At 32.8% G+C, this 18,190-nt stretch overlaps 9 protein-coding genes across 9 annotated transcripts; 6 read left to right on the forward strand and 3 right to left on the reverse strand.

Annotated features, from left to right (window-relative positions):
- Nucleotides 1–244: 244 nt before the first annotated feature.
- Nucleotides 245–1,459, forward strand: cand_031540 (translation initiation factor 4A; the record flags this gene model as incomplete). The annotated part of the gene is made up of 1 exon (XM_067213380.1): nucleotides 245–1,459. The coding sequence occupies one exon, from the start codon at nucleotides 245–247 to the stop codon at nucleotides 1,457–1,459; it is 1,215 nt and encodes a 404-aa protein (XP_067066631.1).
- A 287-nt stretch (nucleotides 1,460–1,746) lies between these two features.
- Nucleotides 1,747–5,271, reverse strand: cand_031550 (uncharacterized protein; the record flags this gene model as incomplete). Its single annotated transcript, XM_067213381.1, has 1 exon — nucleotides 1,747–5,271. The coding sequence occupies one exon, from the start codon at nucleotides 5,269–5,271 to the stop codon at nucleotides 1,747–1,749; it is 3,525 nt and encodes a 1,174-aa protein (XP_067066632.1).
- A 1,375-nt stretch (nucleotides 5,272–6,646) lies between these two features.
- Nucleotides 6,647–7,216, forward strand: cand_031560 (zinc finger domain-containing protein; the record flags this gene model as incomplete). The annotated part of the gene is made up of 1 exon (XM_067213382.1): nucleotides 6,647–7,216. One exon carries the CDS (start codon nucleotides 6,647–6,649, stop codon nucleotides 7,214–7,216), a length of 570 nt encoding a protein of 189 aa, XP_067066633.1.
- Nucleotides 7,217–7,837: 621 nt separating this feature from the next.
- cand_031570 (actin family protein) lies at nucleotides 7,838–9,025 on the forward strand (the record flags this gene model as incomplete). The annotated part of the gene is made up of 1 exon (XM_067213383.1): nucleotides 7,838–9,025. One exon carries the CDS (start codon nucleotides 7,838–7,840, stop codon nucleotides 9,023–9,025), a length of 1,188 nt encoding a protein of 395 aa, XP_067066634.1.
- A 209-nt stretch (nucleotides 9,026–9,234) lies between these two features.
- Nucleotides 9,235–10,140, forward strand: cand_031580 (leucine rich repeat family protein; the record flags this gene model as incomplete). The annotated part of the gene is made up of 1 exon (XM_067213384.1): nucleotides 9,235–10,140. One exon carries the CDS (start codon nucleotides 9,235–9,237, stop codon nucleotides 10,138–10,140), a length of 906 nt encoding a protein of 301 aa, XP_067066635.1.
- A 165-nt stretch (nucleotides 10,141–10,305) lies between these two features.
- cand_031590 (uncharacterized protein) lies at nucleotides 10,306–10,845 on the reverse strand (the record flags this gene model as incomplete). Its single annotated transcript, XM_067213385.1, has 1 exon — nucleotides 10,306–10,845. The coding sequence occupies one exon, from the start codon at nucleotides 10,843–10,845 to the stop codon at nucleotides 10,306–10,308; it is 540 nt and encodes a 179-aa protein (XP_067066636.1).
- Nucleotides 10,846–11,513: 668 nt separating this feature from the next.
- On the forward strand, nucleotides 11,514–13,082 carry cand_031600 (uncharacterized protein; the record flags this gene model as incomplete). Its single annotated transcript, XM_067213386.1, has 1 exon — nucleotides 11,514–13,082. The coding sequence occupies one exon, from the start codon at nucleotides 11,514–11,516 to the stop codon at nucleotides 13,080–13,082; it is 1,569 nt and encodes a 522-aa protein (XP_067066637.1).
- Nucleotides 13,083–13,420: 338 nt separating this feature from the next.
- On the reverse strand, nucleotides 13,421–14,659 carry cand_031610 (uncharacterized protein; the record flags this gene model as incomplete). The annotated part of the gene is made up of 1 exon (XM_067213387.1): nucleotides 13,421–14,659. One exon carries the CDS (start codon nucleotides 14,657–14,659, stop codon nucleotides 13,421–13,423), a length of 1,239 nt encoding a protein of 412 aa, XP_067066638.1.
- A 1,799-nt stretch (nucleotides 14,660–16,458) lies between these two features.
- On the forward strand, nucleotides 16,459–17,676 carry cand_031620 (uncharacterized protein; the record flags this gene model as incomplete). Its single annotated transcript, XM_067213388.1, has 1 exon — nucleotides 16,459–17,676. One exon carries the CDS (start codon nucleotides 16,459–16,461, stop codon nucleotides 17,674–17,676), a length of 1,218 nt encoding a protein of 405 aa, XP_067066639.1.
- Between the last annotated feature and the right edge of the window lie 514 nt (nucleotides 17,677–18,190).

The raw sequence follows: 18,190 nt of genomic DNA on the forward strand, positions 1-18,190 counted from the left end.
AGTGGGGGGGGGAACGGTAGAGCATTGAAGATTCTTGCAATATAGCTACTTCACACGCAATAAGTAAGCGCCTAAATATATGGCGGTCTCGTCTCTTGTGGGGGTGCAAAGCGGAGACATATAAAGGATTTAAAAAGGAGGTTCAAACTTCTAGAGATAATGGGCAGCGCAATAAGTCAGGCAAAGAATTTTTTGTTGAAGAGAGGCTGAATTTAATTTTTGTAAATTTATTGTGAAAACTGTGATGGCAATTCCGGAACAATCTACATCGTCTGAGGAAACAGTTCAGGTGGTATCTACAGGCGAGATCGAGAGTAACTACGATGAGATTGTCGAGTGTTTTGAGGCACTAAACCTGGATGGTAACTTACTACGTGGAATATTTGCATACGGTTTTGAGAAACCATCTGCAATTCAACAACGTGGTGTAAAACCTATTTTGGATGGTTATGACACAATTGGTCAAGCTCAGTCAGGTACAGGGAAGACAGCTACATTCGTGATTGCAGCTCTTCAAAAAATTGATTACTCTTTAAATGCTTGCCAAGTCTTACTATTAGCACCTACTAGGGAACTTGCACAACAAATTCAGAAGGTTGCCTTAGCTTTGGGTGATTATTGTGACTTAAGATGTCATGCCTGTGTAGGAGGTACATCTGTACGTGATGATATGAATAAACTGAAGAATGGTGTTCATATGGTTGTTGGGACACCAGGGCGTGTATTTGATATGTTAGATAAAGGCTACCTTAGAGTTGATCATCTAAAACTATTCATACTAGATGAGGCAGATGAGATGCTTAGTAGAGGATTCAAACTCCAGATACACGATATTTTCAAGAAACTTCCACAAGATGTACAGGTTGCATTATTTTCAGCCACAATGCCAAATGAAATACTACATTTAACAACTCAGTTTATGAGAGATCCTAAACGTATTTTGGTTAAACAAGAGGAGCTGACACTAGAAGGTATTCGACAATACTATGTAGCTGTGGAAAAGGATGAGTGGAAATTAGCTACACTGGTTGATTTATATGAAACTTTAACTATTGTACAGGCAATAATCTACTGTAACACAAGGATACGTGTAGATCGTCTAACTAAACAGATGACAGACCGTGACTTCACTTGTTCTTGTATGCATGGTGATATGGATCAAAAGGATCGTGAAGTCATCATGAGACAGTTTAGATCTGGTTCATCTCGTGTACTCATTACGACGGATTTGTTGGCTAGGGGTATTGATGTACAACAAGTCTCTCTTGTTATTAATTATGACCTTCCTGTTTCGGCCGAAACTTATATTCATCGAATTGGTCGCTCAGGTCGCTTTGGAAGAAAAGGTGTTGCTGTCAACTTTGTTACAGTTGATGATATTGAGCATTTACGAGATATCGAGAGACATTATAATACACAAATTGAAGAAATGCCGATGTACATTGCTGATTTGCTTTAATGTAGCTATTTCTAGACCTAAGTAACTAATTACGAGATTAAACACTGTCTTTTACATGGATATTCAAAATTAAAATATTATTTATTTTAGTCTCCTTATATAATCAATAGATGACTATACACAACTCTGTATTCTAAGTTAAATTGCCTGTTAGTTATAGTGTAGGATGTATATTATGTAGAGTGGATACAGTGCTACTATAAAGATCTAAATTGAACTCTCAAGTGTAAATCGAAACTTACTTCCTATAGCTTCTGTTCTAACTCCTTTCTAATTAGTCTCGAACTTCAAGATAGTTTATTATAAACATTGCTAGAATTCTTAATAATCTCCTTTGCGATTCTATAAGCGTGTTCAGATGAAGGTCTTAGTTCTGGGTCTTGGTAGGCCATGGATCTTAGTAGTGGAACCCATGAATTGTGATTTCTAATAATGGAACTTGGAACTATTCGTTTATTTCTAAAATTATCCAAAACATTTATCCTTTCCATTGCTGTTGTGAATCTTGGGCACAGTAATTCTAATAAAATCAATGCTGCCGAAAATATGTCTGCCTTTTCATTGCATAAAGCACCACCTTCTGGTGCAGTATAACCAGGAGTTCCAATTAATTGCCCACGTACACTTATTTGTGAATCTAGTCTTGATAGTGGACCCTTCTTTTTTCTATTTGAGGCCATAAATTTATTTAAACTGCAGTTTGTGGCTGAATTTATATCATTCACACTATTCAAATTTGTACTATTTACAGCACTATTACTTTCATTATCATACATCAAACGAGCCAACCCAAAATCACCGATTTTTATCTGTAATGTACACGGATTAACGAATATATTTTCAGGTTTTAAGTCACGGTGGACAATTCCTTTCTCGTGTATATCACGGATGCCTTTGATTATCTGTTTAAAAAAGTTTAATTCAACTTCACCACCACCAATTGTTGTACTTCTATTTGTATCTCCTAGCCATGAACGTAGAGTAACACCTATACATAACTCCATTTGAATCATCATAATCACTTCATATACTGGACCATTAGCACGACGGCAACCTGGAGATAAGTAAACTAGTGAGTGGTGACGATCTAAAGAAGTGGGTACATTAAGAGTAGAAATCCCTAATTGTGTATTTGGGCTTTTGTATGCAGATCTATTAACCTGATTTTGTTCTTTATTTACTGCTGTTAAAGATATAGATGAAGTGATTGTTCTTGTTCTATATAGTATACCATTGTCATCACTGGTATCATCCATAGGGTTGTTTAATATCAGATCTGGTTTGTCTCCAGAGAATTTAATATCCTGCCTCTTACTATTTGCAGAATTCACACTTTTTGTGTCCTCAAAGTTATCTTCCTCAAAAGCTATGAAATCATTTTCATCAGTAGTCATTCCTAAACTACTTGAATTAATACTAGGTGTTAAACTTGATACAGAATCTACATTCAAGGTCCAATTCGAAATTTGTTTACCAGTCATAAATTGATAGCTACAATTATCATCATCAAATGGTGCACGGCTATCTTCAGATGACCCACTATAAGAATATTCATTAAATTCATCGTAATCTTTCTCTAACTGAAAACCACCATCACTGTCATCACTACTAAATTTCCTGTTTACATTATGGATATTTAGATGATTGTACTTTTTTTGTCTTGTAGTTTTCTTAAAATTTCTTCTATGAAGAACTTCAGGTTTTATAGATAGCTGTGAAACAGACTTAGGACAACCTAAATTTTCTATACCTTCAACATATCCTTGAAGTGCTTCTGGTTCTTCACACCACCATGTGTAGTAGCGAACCACGTGTTTGCTCAGTGTTGTTCTATTTGCTGTGATTTCTCTGAAGTATCTGATTCTTGTAATGTCATCATCTGCCCCAAGACCTAATCTTAGGAATTTTATTGCATAAAATGTTCCACGCTCAAGTTTATGCTCAACTTGATATACATGACCAAATCCACCACGACCAATTAATTTACAAATCTCAAAATTTTTTGAAAACCTTCCATTATCAATACAGCGAGCTAATTCTGAATCACTTGGAATTGAGTATAGCGAAGATGACTTCGGACCCACTGATATGACTGAACCCGGAATTTGACCTGTAGTAATATCCATAGTGGTAGGTGTTGTAGTGTCATTATTAGTTAGAGTTATATTCACACCAGACCTTTGCTCTGACTTTTCAAACTTCACTTCAGATTTTTCTATAGTTCTATGATGAATTATATTATCACTCTTACCATTTAGTGCTTTAAAAAAGACATTCTTTGATATCCCCATAAAACTTGTCCTCATATCAACCATAGAGTGACTTTTTACAAATCTAAACAAATTATTTTCATCTTTTAAATCAAGATCATTCTCCTCAGAATTGAACTTAGCATATGAAGATGTTGCAAGAAAAGAATTTTTTAGTGCTTCTGCATCCTTAGAACCTGCAATACCATTTGAGTAAAATTTCTCAGTTGAGCTAATACTTTTTGTTCTCTTTAATACCAAAATTAAAAGCAAAATTATGACTACACCTCCAGAAAATACAACTGCTGTAACTACCATAACATATGTTTTACTCACCGTTACTACTAGAACAGATGATGGAGATGTCGAAGGTAACAAAGATTGTTCTGAAGATAATGCTTGTGTGTTAGTTGAAAAAGATGGTAAGGATTGTGAAGCACTACTATCAGATAAGCTTATATGTTCGTCTATTGTAACCTCTGGTGATGGTAAAAGTGGAGGGGCTATCAATTTTTTAAAGGGAATAGAAGGTAAAACTTCTCGCAGTAATCTTTCAATGCAATAACTTTTGTCTTTCTCTGCATTCTTCATTAAATCACCATCTTCTGTTAAAAGAATGTTACCTACAGATATTACTGGACTTAATACCATCTGAGAGGAGTAGAAATAATTTGAAACAGTCATTTGCTTCAAATAAAGTAATCTCGATGAAAAATATGGAAATGCTGAATCTGTTTCTAACTTAAAGACACTAGATATTTGAGAAGGAAACTCCACAGATACATTATCAAAGTAAAGAGAATGTCTAGTTGGACCATAATACAATGATGTCCTATTTCTTGATTGTAATAGCCTTGGCTTATCAAGATGGTCATTAACTCCGTGATTAAGACTTGTAACATCCACATAACGTAAGTCCCACTCAAGCATATGGGTGTTTATATTTAAGGCTCTAATATACCAAGTTGTAATTCCAATTACTACATCATTAAAAGGAGATAGTTTGGAAATTCCACCATCATCTGGATGCACTGTACACTGTTCAGGAGATGCAGGATTTGAAACAACTCTTCCTGTCATAATATCTAGTGTAGTTATATCAGAGTGCCTAGAACCAGATAAGTATACTCCAGGGAATAAAGACGAGTGGAATGGACATTTTTCAACCAAATCGTTTATGCGAATTCCATCGAGTGGAATTAATTCATGCGCAGTTGTCACATCATCTACATTTTTATTTAGTGAGTAATAGAATATGCTACCTTGAAATGAACAGTATAGCCTGTTAGTAATACTATCTTTAGTAGTAACCAGTTCTTTTGGATGAAAGGTTCCTCCCGGGATCAATTTGTTTTGCCAAAGTATTCTTCCCTTCTCATCTATAGCCCATAGTGAACCATCTACTGTAAGAGTTAAGTATGACAAGAAGGACTTACTAAGACATGATATGCCATAACAAAGGTCTTCTTTGCTTTTAGCAAAACTAATAATTAGCCATATTGTGCAAAAAATAAGAGAAATCACTTTATTGTTCAACTTTGCCTGTCTCCCTCTGAAGACCATCTTGTAATATGTTCTTATATTACATTTGATTGGCCAAGTTATTCTCATATACTACCTCGTGTTAGCTCCATTCACTTATTTCGTTGTTTTCTGCTTTCTATTCGATACCCTCTAAATACTTAGCGCCGTCATCCGCTCATTAGTTTCACTTATCAATTAGCCCCGGTTTTTCTTGGAGGAGGTGTAAATATTACCAAAAAGAGCGAATCTACTGAAACTAACCATAATCATACGTTATTTGTCAAGCTTAAGTAAGTAGGCTTTTCCTAATACTCTAGGTACAGTCTACTGATAAAAGGTATATATATTGATCTCTTTTGTGATTAAACCGTATATTTAGAGTTGTGTACCTTTATCAATAAACTTTCCTATAAATAATACACTTCTAAAATCTAACTTTCAACTTCACAGAGTTACCTTTGCGCTATGAAGAAGATTTTTATACCTTATTGGATGTATTATTAGAGGAAAATAACCTGAGACAATATATTGCAAAATATGTTAAGCTAAAGTGGACTTTTTGACATTGTACCATTATATACTTATGTAGAATTTGTGTTGGTCTGACGAGAAATTGTTGCGAGATCTTTTAATCTAATTCTTAGCAGAAAATAATCTAATAGGATTGCAAAACAATTGCGTGTAGCTTCTCTAAAAATTGGTACTAAATGTATGCTTCTACAATATGAATATCCCTTGATCTTTTGAAGAATCCCCATACATATCTAGTATTAAAACTAACATCACACAAAAATAATATGTAAGGCTTAATAAAAAGATAATAAGGGCTACTTGTTAAATGAACTTTCCTTATCTTTATATTTTTCTCTCTACATTTCTACTTGTTGTCTTTAGAATTTTACAGCTTAGACAATATGAGCTGTCTTAGCTCAGCACGGTAGAGCGCTAGCCTTTTAAGCTAGTGGTCATGGGTTCGATCCCCATAGACAGCGTTTTTCTTTATCTCTAGTATTACCCATATTTTGGCGGGTTTTCAGAATCTTTATATTTACTATTATACTACTAACACTATTATCAAACATAGCTATGAGAAGTTATTTAAAATGAAGTTTGCTTTATTCTTAAATAAAAAACCTTTACTAAAGTTATACTTGAAGTTTAGAGCGGTCTTTTTCTTTTGACACTCTTTTTCTCCCAAAGCCCTCCTGGCTCGTCTCTTAGCAGCCCCTCCTGCATGGCTTGTCGGTGTAGATTTAGGCGGGAATATTCTCTCCCAACCCATCTCATTTTTTTTCCTTCTTATAACTTTTTAGTAATTTTTGTGCAACATAAGTAATTTGAACTACCGAAGAATTGAAGTTCTAGGAATTGAAGGTGTTTATTCTAGGGCATTACTTGACAACTGAGAAATACAATGAGCTCTGATTCTCCTCCATTTACCTCTTCAAGTTCACCTTCTTTATGTTCTAACAACTGTGGCTTTTATGGTAATTCTACAACTAAAAATCTATGCAGTAAATGTTACAAGGATGCTCTAGCCAGAGATAAAGTAAAGAATTTAGAAAAGTCTGAGGATGACTTAAGAAGGACATCTGAGGTGCGAAGTCAGAGAGAGTGTACTCAAGACGAAATATCTGGACATTTAAAAGTTGGAAGCATGTCTCAAGCAGAAGATATATCAAGTCAAAGTGCTAGTGGCAATATTGGTATTAACAATGATAGTGAGGTGACTGATGTGAGGCTTCTCGAACATGCTGAACGGGGTACATTGAAATCTGGAAAATCTGTAAACCCGAGTAGATGCTATCTATGCAACAGGAAGGTTGGTCTTCTTGGTTTTCAGTGTAGGTGTGGATTCAACTTTTGTGGTGACCATAGGTATGCTGATTCGCACAATTGCGAATTCGATTATAAGACGTACGAGCGTGAACAACTAAGAAAAGCTCACAAGAGCATCGTTGCAGAAAAAATTCAAAAAATTTGAGATTTTCTTTTCTCTAGATATTTCGAGACGTTGTAACTTCATTAATTGGGTCTAGATTTTGTCCATTTATTCTTGGAAGATTAAGTAAAAATTTTCCTAGTATATGCTGATATCTCAATGACTATTTAGCAACACTAATTATTGTATACAGGGAGTTTCTATATTTATACATAAATTAGCTCTTATGAGCCTATATATACACTTTTAGCTACTATATTACTATATGCTATAATTCCTTCTAATTTTAAGGAGTCAATACCTTTTTCTTTGTCCTATCAAACTCTACCCGAGTGTTAGGTAATAGCTAGACAGTTTGAGCGCCACTGCATGCAGAATCTAATGCATCGATATTTACAGTTTCTCAAAGTATACCTATTGGAAAAGATATCAGTTACTTACAATATTGAGTAACTATAACTTAACTAGTACATTGCTTTATTTTTTGTAAGAATCAGTACAAAGTTTCGTTATATAGTGATTATAATACGTAACCTTACCTAAGTATAGCTCTACTTGTGAGAGAAGTTTTTTCAAGCCTTCAACAGAAAGAGAAGTAGGTAAATAATCCATCATTATTCTTTAAATTTCCAAGTTTTCGAGGGATAACTTTGGCAAAATATTATGAATGACAGTTATCCTAGTCAAACTGACACATGTGTGATTATCGACTGTGGATCTGGATTTATGAAAGCTGGGACACAGAAGGATCAATTCCCGTGGTGTATTTTCCCCTCTCTAGTTGGGCATTTCCGTTCTAGATATGTTCCTGAAGATCCAGATAATAATCCTGCCTTTGTAGCTGAAGAAGCAGTAGCTCAAAGAGGCAAGCTATCCCTGCGTTATCCCATAGACCATGGTCATATAGATGATTGGCTACAATTTGAAGAACTACTAAACTATCTTTTTTATAGAGGTTTAAATGTTGATCCAACAGATAATTCAGTAATCATTACAAAACCTAGTCTATGTAGTAATCGTCATGAAGAGAAAATAGCTGAACTAATGTTTGAACTTTACCAAACACAAAGCTTAAATATTGCCTTACAAGGTCTTATGGCTTTGTATAGTGCAGGAAGAACAACAGGAGTAGCTTGTGATATTGGAGAGGGGGTTACTCAAGTTGTCCCTGTGTATGATGGCTATTGTGATACCACATCACTACGTAGAATTGACTTCGGTGGTCAAGAGATTACAATGTATTTACAAAGACTATTAGCAGATAAGGGTTATGTTGCAACCACTAGAGATGATTTAGAGCATGTTCGAATAATAAAAGAGCAACTCTGTTATGTTGCAAAAGATCCTGCAGTAGAGAATGAACGTCTTCTAGAAGATATAAAGGAAACTTATATTTTACCAGATGGCTTGACACTTCGAGATGGTACAAGTCGTATTGAACTTGATAAAGAGCGTTTCTATGCTCCAGAAGTTCTTTTTGATCCAAAATTAATCTATAGAGATGTTTCTCCACTACATGAACTTGTAATGGACTCAATTATGTCATCTCCTATCGGAGTTAGGAAAAATTTGATGGGTTCTATCTTTATAAGTGGTGGAACATCTCTATTTAATGGATTAGCAAATAGGCTAGAAGAAGAATTAATGTTTGTATGCCCTTCCCAAGCTAAAAGTAATGTCCGTGTAAACGCAGCAGATGATAGATTATTTGCAGTCTGGAAAGGTGCACAGGTGTTCAGTGCTCTAAGAGACTATCAAGAAAGTTTATGGATCTCAAAGAGTGAATACTTAGAAGAAGGCCCAAATATCTGCATTAAAAAGCAACCTATTTTTGCTATGAATCAAGATTGATTTATAGTACATACTCGGGCTATATGATCCAAATATTTTATTGAATAATTTAAAGATGTATTTCTAGTTTATGTTTTCTCTAAGAGGACTCAGAAGTTCCCAATCTTGCTTATAGACATAATTGGCGCTACCGCTAAGTATACATACTAAGTCTATTTATAGCTCCCGACTTGTTAAATACAGTATAGGTGGGGTGCCCATAGTTTATAATGGAGATTGCTGTAAGGAATCGCCTGAGAAGGCAGAATTTTGTATTAGCGGACCAAGAAGAAAACAAAGAAAATAGTTCTTTAAATCGAGTTGACTTCTGTGAAGTAAGAGAGTTAGTACTAGACGGTACAAAAATTCGGGAACTGAGTAAGGACGACTCGGAGTTTTTGAGTAAATTTACTGGTTTAAAATATCTAAGTTTAAACGCTACTGGTTTACAGAGTCTACACAACTTCCCTAAACTACCACATTTAAGAGTTCTAGAATTACAAGACAATCATCTAAATTGTGGTTTTGAAGTATTACAGTCACTACCTAATCTTCGTGTACTTTTAATCGGAGGTAATAAAGTTGACAATCTCAATCAGATATTAGTATTGAGAGAGCTACCAAGTCTTGAAGTACTTTCACTTGTTTTAAATCCTATAGCTGAGAAGATAACAGCCTCTTATAGAACTTCTGTTTTTGATTTACTACCTAAGTTAAAGATTTTGGACGAAATGGATAAACAAGGTAGAGAAGTTGAAGATCTTGGTTATGAAGATGAAGATGAAGTTGAAGTTTTAGATGATCAGGAGAATGGAGAAGATGGAGAAAATGAAGAAGATGAAAATGAAGAAGATGAAGAAGATGAAGAAGATGAAGAAGATGAAGAAGATGAAGAAGATGAAGATGAAGATGAAGAAGATGAAGATGAAGAAGTCGAGGCAGTTGACCTTAAGGAATTTTATGAGCATCAGTTTTCTGAAGATGATGATGATGAAGATGATGCTGGGGACTTTGAGCCAGATGAACTAGAAGATGAAGCTGAACTGGACCATGAAGAGGACAATGAGGATGAGGAGCAGACAGAGGAAGAAGAGAAAGATGAAGGCCAGCATCGCACTAAGAAGCAAAGACTGTAGACATATCAAGAGTATTAGCTCATTTCTTAGTGTACCTAGATGAAACTTAATAGCTTAACTTCGACCTCTTCTATCAATACAAATCTGAAATAATTTCTAGTCCTATATTCCCTTTATTATTACTTTCAGTAGAATATATTCTCTGTTATGTATATATTATGAAGATTAAAATTGCTTAGGAGAAAGTGTTTCAAGTTTGACTCTCTCATTATTGATCCACATCCAACATAGTAACCCAAGGACACCTTTTAGTAGGAAGTTGAGACTTGATCCCCAAATAACAAATTTATGCATCTTAAACTCCCAATTCATTTGGAAATCTTCAACAAAACAGACATCAAGTGATATATTACTAGAACATAACCATGCAGACATTGCAAATGACAACCAAGCAGCGTCTATCATTATAGCGACTATTACTAAAATAAGATAACGTCTTATCCCAGTTATTTTTCTAATAACTCCGTTAACATCTACTGGTGGTAATTCCACACAAAACAATGTATATCCTATTAAGTATAAAATGAAGTTGTAATCTGAACGTCCAATGCACACACTCAATGAGAAAATTAGCTGTATAAATAAGACAATCTCAATGATCTGTTCAATTTTTGAAGAATTCAAGTTTGAATTGAAGTTATTATATGAAATTTCAGGCTCATTATATCCATTACTATCCTCAAATTGCGATATATAGATTGACATCTTGGCATAGTTCAAACCTCCTACTATAGCTTAAAAGCAGTTCAGTAAGCGCCACATGTGACATTTACCTTTTATTTCTTGTTCTTAGATTAAGAAAATACTACATTATAGTTACAGCTATTCATTAAAATATCTATACTCAAAGAAAATATCTCCTCAGAGGAGTGCTTATAAATTAGAAAAACTTCAGCTACCTTATGTATAGTTTATATATATATATCTACAATATTAAAAGAAAAAAAGTGGAGATTAAAGCTGGAAGTACTTGATAAATATATCGACTTTTATCTCGATAGGAAACTGATTAAATAGTTTAGCAGAATTTTATAATTCATATTCCATAAGTAATTAAACTATAATGGTGTCCTCATGTATATACTATCTTTACTGGTACCGATTTCAATACCTTTTTAAATAATAATTGAACATGAGAGTAAAGTCTCTGAAACCACTATATATCTTAATATTAGATTGACTTATAATCTTCTCCGAACTTTTTTAAGAATTAATATTGTATGTGTGCAATAGGGTACTTCACACAGCTAAAGACTAATGGGTGCAAGAAATGATGAAAATACAACACACATTAACAAAAGGAAGGAAATTGGAGGTTATTAGATTTTTTACAATAAATCTAAAAATTGGTACACAAGATTAAAGCAGCCAAGATGGCAAGATTTGGTTCATTTATATTTTCAATTACCCTTGCTACTAGTATAACTTTGCTGGCTTTAAACAAGATGACAGTGGTATCGGGTAGTACATATTCAGGAGAAAATAAAGAAAAACTTCCAGGATATACATTTATTGATTTATTTCAAAGTCCACCAGAATCGAGACAGAAATGTACTACAGTATTAGGTTGGATGGCTACTAAGTATCCAAACAACTATATTGTGATGAGTTTAAGAAATATAGTGTATTATTTAGCACTACCACATGATAGACTCCCAGAAGGAACTGAGAAAGAGCTAATAGCTGCTTTAGATAGTCTACAGGGCACAATCTCAAACGTCTCTGGGATGGAGCCTGGAACCTATATAAGTGTTATTACTTGTGCCATTGATAGTAAAGGTAGAAATATTCTGCAGAAGATAGTTGAACATGGTTTAGTTCAAGCATTAATGCATACAATGAGTCAAAAGTTTTGGACAGGTGCAAAACTTCAAGATTTAGTTGATACTGACAATAATAACCTTGCTCACTTATCAGCTATGTCTGAAAATGATGAGATGGTACACTATTTACTAGGTGTTATGTTTAAAGCAAATATAGTTGCTGATATGCTTGAATCTGTTAATAAATATGGCCAGAAACCGATTGATATTGCTTTATTACACAAGGATCAGCAGACTGTTGATACAATGAAGAACTTCTTTAGAGTCACCACTTTATCAGAAAGAGAATTATTTCCGGAGGGAGTTGAGATACTAGAAGAAGTAGAGACTTTAGCAGAAAAAGAAGCAAAAGAAAAAGAAAAAAATAATTCAGAGCTTATACAGAAGGATTTACAACAAGAAGAAATGAGAGAGATAGAAACACAAAAAAGAGTTGAAGACAGTACAGCTGAAGAAGAAAAAAAACTTCAACTTGAGTCGATTGAGAAAGCTGAGATTGAAAATTCAATTTTAGAAAAGAAATTATTTGAATCTAATAAGTCAAATGCAGTGATAAGACCGCTTGCAATTTCGCAATTAGATGAATTAGAATCTGATACATCAGAACCTAGTGACTTAATAACTGCTAGAAAAAATGAGATCCAGTTTGAAAATGATCAATCAGCTAGAAATGAAGCAGTTGATAATGAATTAGCTTCTGAAATATCTTCTGTAGATATGAGAGGTAGTTCCTTTAGTAGACAATCAGTACCAAAGCTTAACTCACAAAGAAGAGGGGAAAATAAAGAAAAAGACAATATACCTGATTTAGAACAAGAACTCATAGAATTAGCTCCTCCTACTGTTGAAGAAAGACCCATAGCAGCTCGACTTAATTTAAATACGAACTCAAAACCAAATTCTGAAGATTCAAAACTACTTAGGGGTGCTACAGGAGCAGATGAAATTGAAGACGAAGAAAATAGAGCCGGCAATATGTTTATAAAGAACTGGAGTACTACAACAAAAGCTATCTTCGGTGCAGCTATCTTAGTTGGTATATCTGTACTTGGTGCCACAGTGGTATTTGTAATTTGCAAAGGTTATAATAAGAAAAATAATTCTCAAGCGACATATTAGTGATATTTTGATCTAAATTTGATCAATCATATTTATTTCAAGTAACTTTGTCACAAAGTTATTTTTAATTCTCAAAGTACAATAAACAAGACTAGTTTCTATTAAAAAGTTATCCTGAACATACAAAACTAAAAATTACAGTAATAATAAAACACTTGTAAACTTGGCATGAAAAGCAAATAATCATACAGCCAACTTCTTAATAGGACAATCAGTTATAAAAATAACAAACATTTTAGAGTATATAACAATGAAAATTCCATCCCCTCCTTTTTTTGACTCATCGTTATAAAACCTTTCTTAATGATAAATAGATATATTGTGATCACTCTTACTTTTTATTCAAGAATCAATCCAATATCCTGATAACAATCGTATTCATCACAGAAAGTTGTGTCTGTTCTTGTATCTATTGAACACTGAGTAGTTATTTTTACATCATAACTTTTTATACAGGTATCAGCCACTTGTAATCTTGAATATTCAAAGTAATTCTTGTTATTCTCAAAATCCATCCTCCAAAGCTCAAAAATATCTGGATATATTTGATATCTGTTAATCAACCATTCACCTTGTTTATATAAAGTACTGCTACTTAGTGGTAAATCAATTGCTTTATATTCATCGCTCCAAATTGCTGTACCTAAGCTACTTTTTCTACTCGTAGATGAACAAGGAGTAACAGTTGTAGATGTTGATAATGATATAATACCATCATTTTCATCTTTAATTATTTCTTCTCCCTTTATGCCAGGTATTTCAGAACAAGACTTTGTATTTGACTCTATATCCAAAATATAGCCAAACAATCTTTGTGTTACAAGTGGTTTAATAGACATATCAATACTATAACCGCATATGACATGTGAAGGTACACCCTGAGGAAAGAAAGCTTGGATAACTTTGTGTGCCTCTAATTGACGATCCTCAATACTACATAAAGCTAATAATGGCAATGTTTTTGCTTCAAATGATAACACAATGTAGGGTTTCATCTTGGTCCAGTCAAGTACTATATGACAGAATGGACATACAGCACGACACTTTTCCCAAATATCTTTTTTAGCTGCCCAAAATTCAACATGTAGTGCTTTTCTTAAACAGTGATAGCAACTTACATGCTTACAAACTTTAAATCTAGCTTTTGTACTTCTTGGTTTAAATTGATGACAAGAGTAACAAAAGAAGTGTCTAGGTCGTTTTGATGTTGTAATCTTTGTCCCACTTCTTGAGCCATATGAATGTGTCATACTATTGAAATCATCATGAATTTGTTCAAGGTGACAATCATTATTCGGATAAAAACTTTTAGAAGCTGAGCTGTACAAATAAATATCAGTTCCTTTATAGTTCGATAAATTTTCTTCTTTTAGTGCATCACAAAACCATGAAGGCTCCTCCAGCCATTCTGGCACTGTAACAAAAGTACTATCATAAATTTCAGTTATGTGCTCCTTATGATTTAGATCATTCTGTGATAATTTATTATTAATATTATTAAATTCACCTAATATATTTGATTTTGAAGATACATTAGACAGTTTTTGGGGTGGAGGTGGGGGTATTTTATAAAACATTTGCCCAGTTAACAGAAATATTAAATAATAAACAGTGATATTCTCAGTTATATGTTAACTTATGTACCTGTAATTACTTGTATACAATCTGTATTAATGCCTTGCAACTTTTACCCAAAGGAGGTACTCTACCTGAGTATTTAATAGTAATGAAACTATTAAAGCGTCAAAATTATTGATCCATCCAAGTTTAGCCTAAATATTTGGCTGAAACTATTTGTTCTTTGTACCTTAATCTCCAAGAAAAATTATCCTTGTTATGTTTCTTGGTTCTTTTTGTCTAAGTCTAAATTGCTGATCCTTCCGCAAAGCTACACAAATATCTATTATACTGTCTACTGGACAGATGGCGACAAAAGATATCTTATTCTAAATATTATCCACACCTTAATCAGATTAGTCGTTGAACATAAAATTTTCTACCTGTTGAAGATCCAAAATGACCTAGGAACTGGCATGCAAAAGAAGAAAAAATCTTCTATATCCGCCAATCTCAAGATACTCAAACCAGCCGCCTCTTTCTCTTTAGATTTGATAAGCAACTACTATATGAACTTATAAGTAGAGTTCTTCAACAGTAAAACAAAATATTTTTGAATATACACTTGTGCTATTTTTGTACTCAACTATTATGAAAGATCACCTCGACTTTATCTTTCTTAATCTGTCACTTTTATTTTCATATAATCATTTATACTGTAAAAGATATCTTTAAATATAAAAATAGTTATATTATCCCAGTCATAAAGTACAAAACTTTCTACTTTCCACTTAATTAGTTCTTATATATTCCTATTTGAGTTCAATATAATACTTTAGTTTTTAATCTTACCATAGATATATTTAGCCACTTTGTGTAGATACCTTTAGCCTACCAACTATTGTTAAGATTCCCAATCTTATAGTTATATTTTGTTAGCTCTCTTAGTACTTTATTACACTTTTATTATTTATAATTCCTTAATTATTAGGATTTTCATTTAATAAAATTGAAATTACTGAATTTTACTATTTTGGAATAATTATAAAGTGAAGAATAATATCAAATATAAAATTAATGGTGATTTGAAATAAATATAAAAATTATTTAGAGAAATAAAAAAAAAGTAACAAATACCTCTATATTCTTAAGTACATGTATATCCTCATAATATTGCAGCATGCACTAGCTAGTTGCATGCAATTTACTTGTAGGTTATAAATTCATTTTTTGTTTAACTCAAAAACTGACATTTACTTTATTGTAGTAAATCAAAGAGTATTGTTAATATTTAAAGAGATATCTTGATAATTGTCAGAAATTAATAAAAATTGTGATAATATTTGTAAGCAGTAGTTAAAATATAATAAAATTGAAAATAAGTACTATAATTAGAATTTCTATTTTCTTATTATAATAGTACAAAATCTCAATGTTATTTCTAAATTTATATTACATATATATAGATATTTATATCGAATTTAATAGAAAAAGATTAATATTATCCTTAACGATGTTGTTCTGCTGCTCGTTTCATAGTATGTATTTGTCGCATGCACACACAAACCCGTCTTAGTCGTAGTTAAAAGAAGTAAATACGGGGACTCGGAAGACTCTCCTTTGATGTTCGTTGTATTGTAAATAATAGGCACATCTTGTAAGCAGCAGTAGTTATCTGATTTTTTTCCAAAATACCCTATTCTGGCCATCTATAAATGTTAAGCTTTTAAAAAGCTTTTAAAAAAGAAAGTTTTTGCAAAGTGAATTTATTAGACATTCTTCCACAAGAAAATATTACTGGAAAGATATCCTAATAATTATGTATTCAATAGTTCTACCTTCTTCAGTTCAGAATAGCAAAGTAAACAAGCAAGGACCAGAGTACTGGAAACAAACAGGTGAATTCGAACGGAATACAGCAGAAGAAGCTATTCATATACCTAATAAATTATCTGACATATCTGAATATCAAAAATACTCTGTTTTAAAACAACATAGTCATACTAAAATGTCATTAGTATCTTCTAGCCAAAGAAACTACTTTTGCAATTCAAACTCCATGTCTTGTGATTCCAAGAAAAAACGATCAAGAGTCATATACTGTCATGTGTGCTGCCAGTATAAGCCTAGATCAACACGTGCAAGATTCCAGGTTTGTCAACATATAGCCTGTTATGACTGCGTAAGACTAGCACTTATGGTACAACAAAAGTGCAATTTGAAGGCTCATTGTCCATTTTGTCTTACAGAGCTGGATTGGAACAAGGTAAAACCTTTTATTGTACTTTTTAAAGTATCATCAGATGGAGATGATAAAAACTTATTCAGTAATAATAATAGTCTTGAAAATGTATCTCTCGGGGCAGCTAGTAATTTCCAATTATCTTTAGACTCTTCTTCTGACCAGACATTAAGTAATAATAGTACAATGATAGATAAAATTCTCAATAGTTTTTTTTCCGAATATCTAAAGAGAGTAGTATGTGACCAAACATACTTAAAAAATCAAGTTGGGAAAATTCAAAATGTTCAACCAAAACAATTTACTAGATACTTACAACAATATGAAATGTCTGACTTATCAAAATATTCCAACCAATCTATTTATCCAAACTATTTAAACCAAAAATCAAACAATTCTCCCAGGGGTAACATGTCAAATTTAAACTTCAATTCTTCAATATCATCAAACTTCTCAACAACTAGTTTTAGTTCTACCTCATCTTTGCTCTCATATACCTATGATGAAAATAACCGGCGTGGCTTTGCATGTGGTTTATTCAATCCCTCAATTCCTACGGATGGTATAAATTACAATACTACTGTACCAGGAACAAAAAAAAATTTACATAGGAGTGATTCTAATATTTCAAGTGAGTTTTCACTCAATGGTATTCCCAATAGTTCACTACCCTTTAACTCAAATCAGTACTGGAAAGTTGCACCATTATGTCTTGATATGAAAGATATTCTTGATGAATGGAGGAACTCAACATTTGTTCAAGGACATTCGGATGTAATCATTTGCTCTATATAAAAATTAAATTACCACTTTCCCTAGAATTTGGTTTACAGAAAGTAAGGTATTTTTTGAATGGTTGCATTGTAGTGAATAATGGTTATTAAGATGACTGTTCACAATACTATTCAAAATTGTGCTAGGGTATAACCTGCCTTTTGTAGTTTATTTTTATATGGTAGTTTCGTCATTTGTAGGGGATTTAATACATCAATATTTAGAAACTTAAAACAAACATAAATGTTAAATTTTACAAATATTATCTTCCTTATGTCTAAATTTATGCTTACTATACTTGAAGCAAATATTTCAATATCGACTCCTTATATGCAATAAAGACTTTTCAACAAAAACTACATTCTACTTAAAAGTGTACAAGAAATAAGGACAACTCATCTCTTCTTAATAGTTCCAAACTACTTACAATTGAGCTTATATAATATAATGTACTGTTCTTTCTATTAGTATTTGTTTGAAGTATTTCAAAAATCCGAAAATTCCATTGAAGGAATAGATAATACAGCAATTTAAA

Source organism: Cryptosporidium andersoni (assembly GCF_001865355.1).
Source record: "Cryptosporidium andersoni isolate 30847 chromosome Unknown contig_1, whole genome shotgun sequence".
Taxonomy (NCBI): domain Eukaryota; phylum Apicomplexa; class Conoidasida; order Eucoccidiorida; family Cryptosporidiidae; genus Cryptosporidium; species Cryptosporidium andersoni.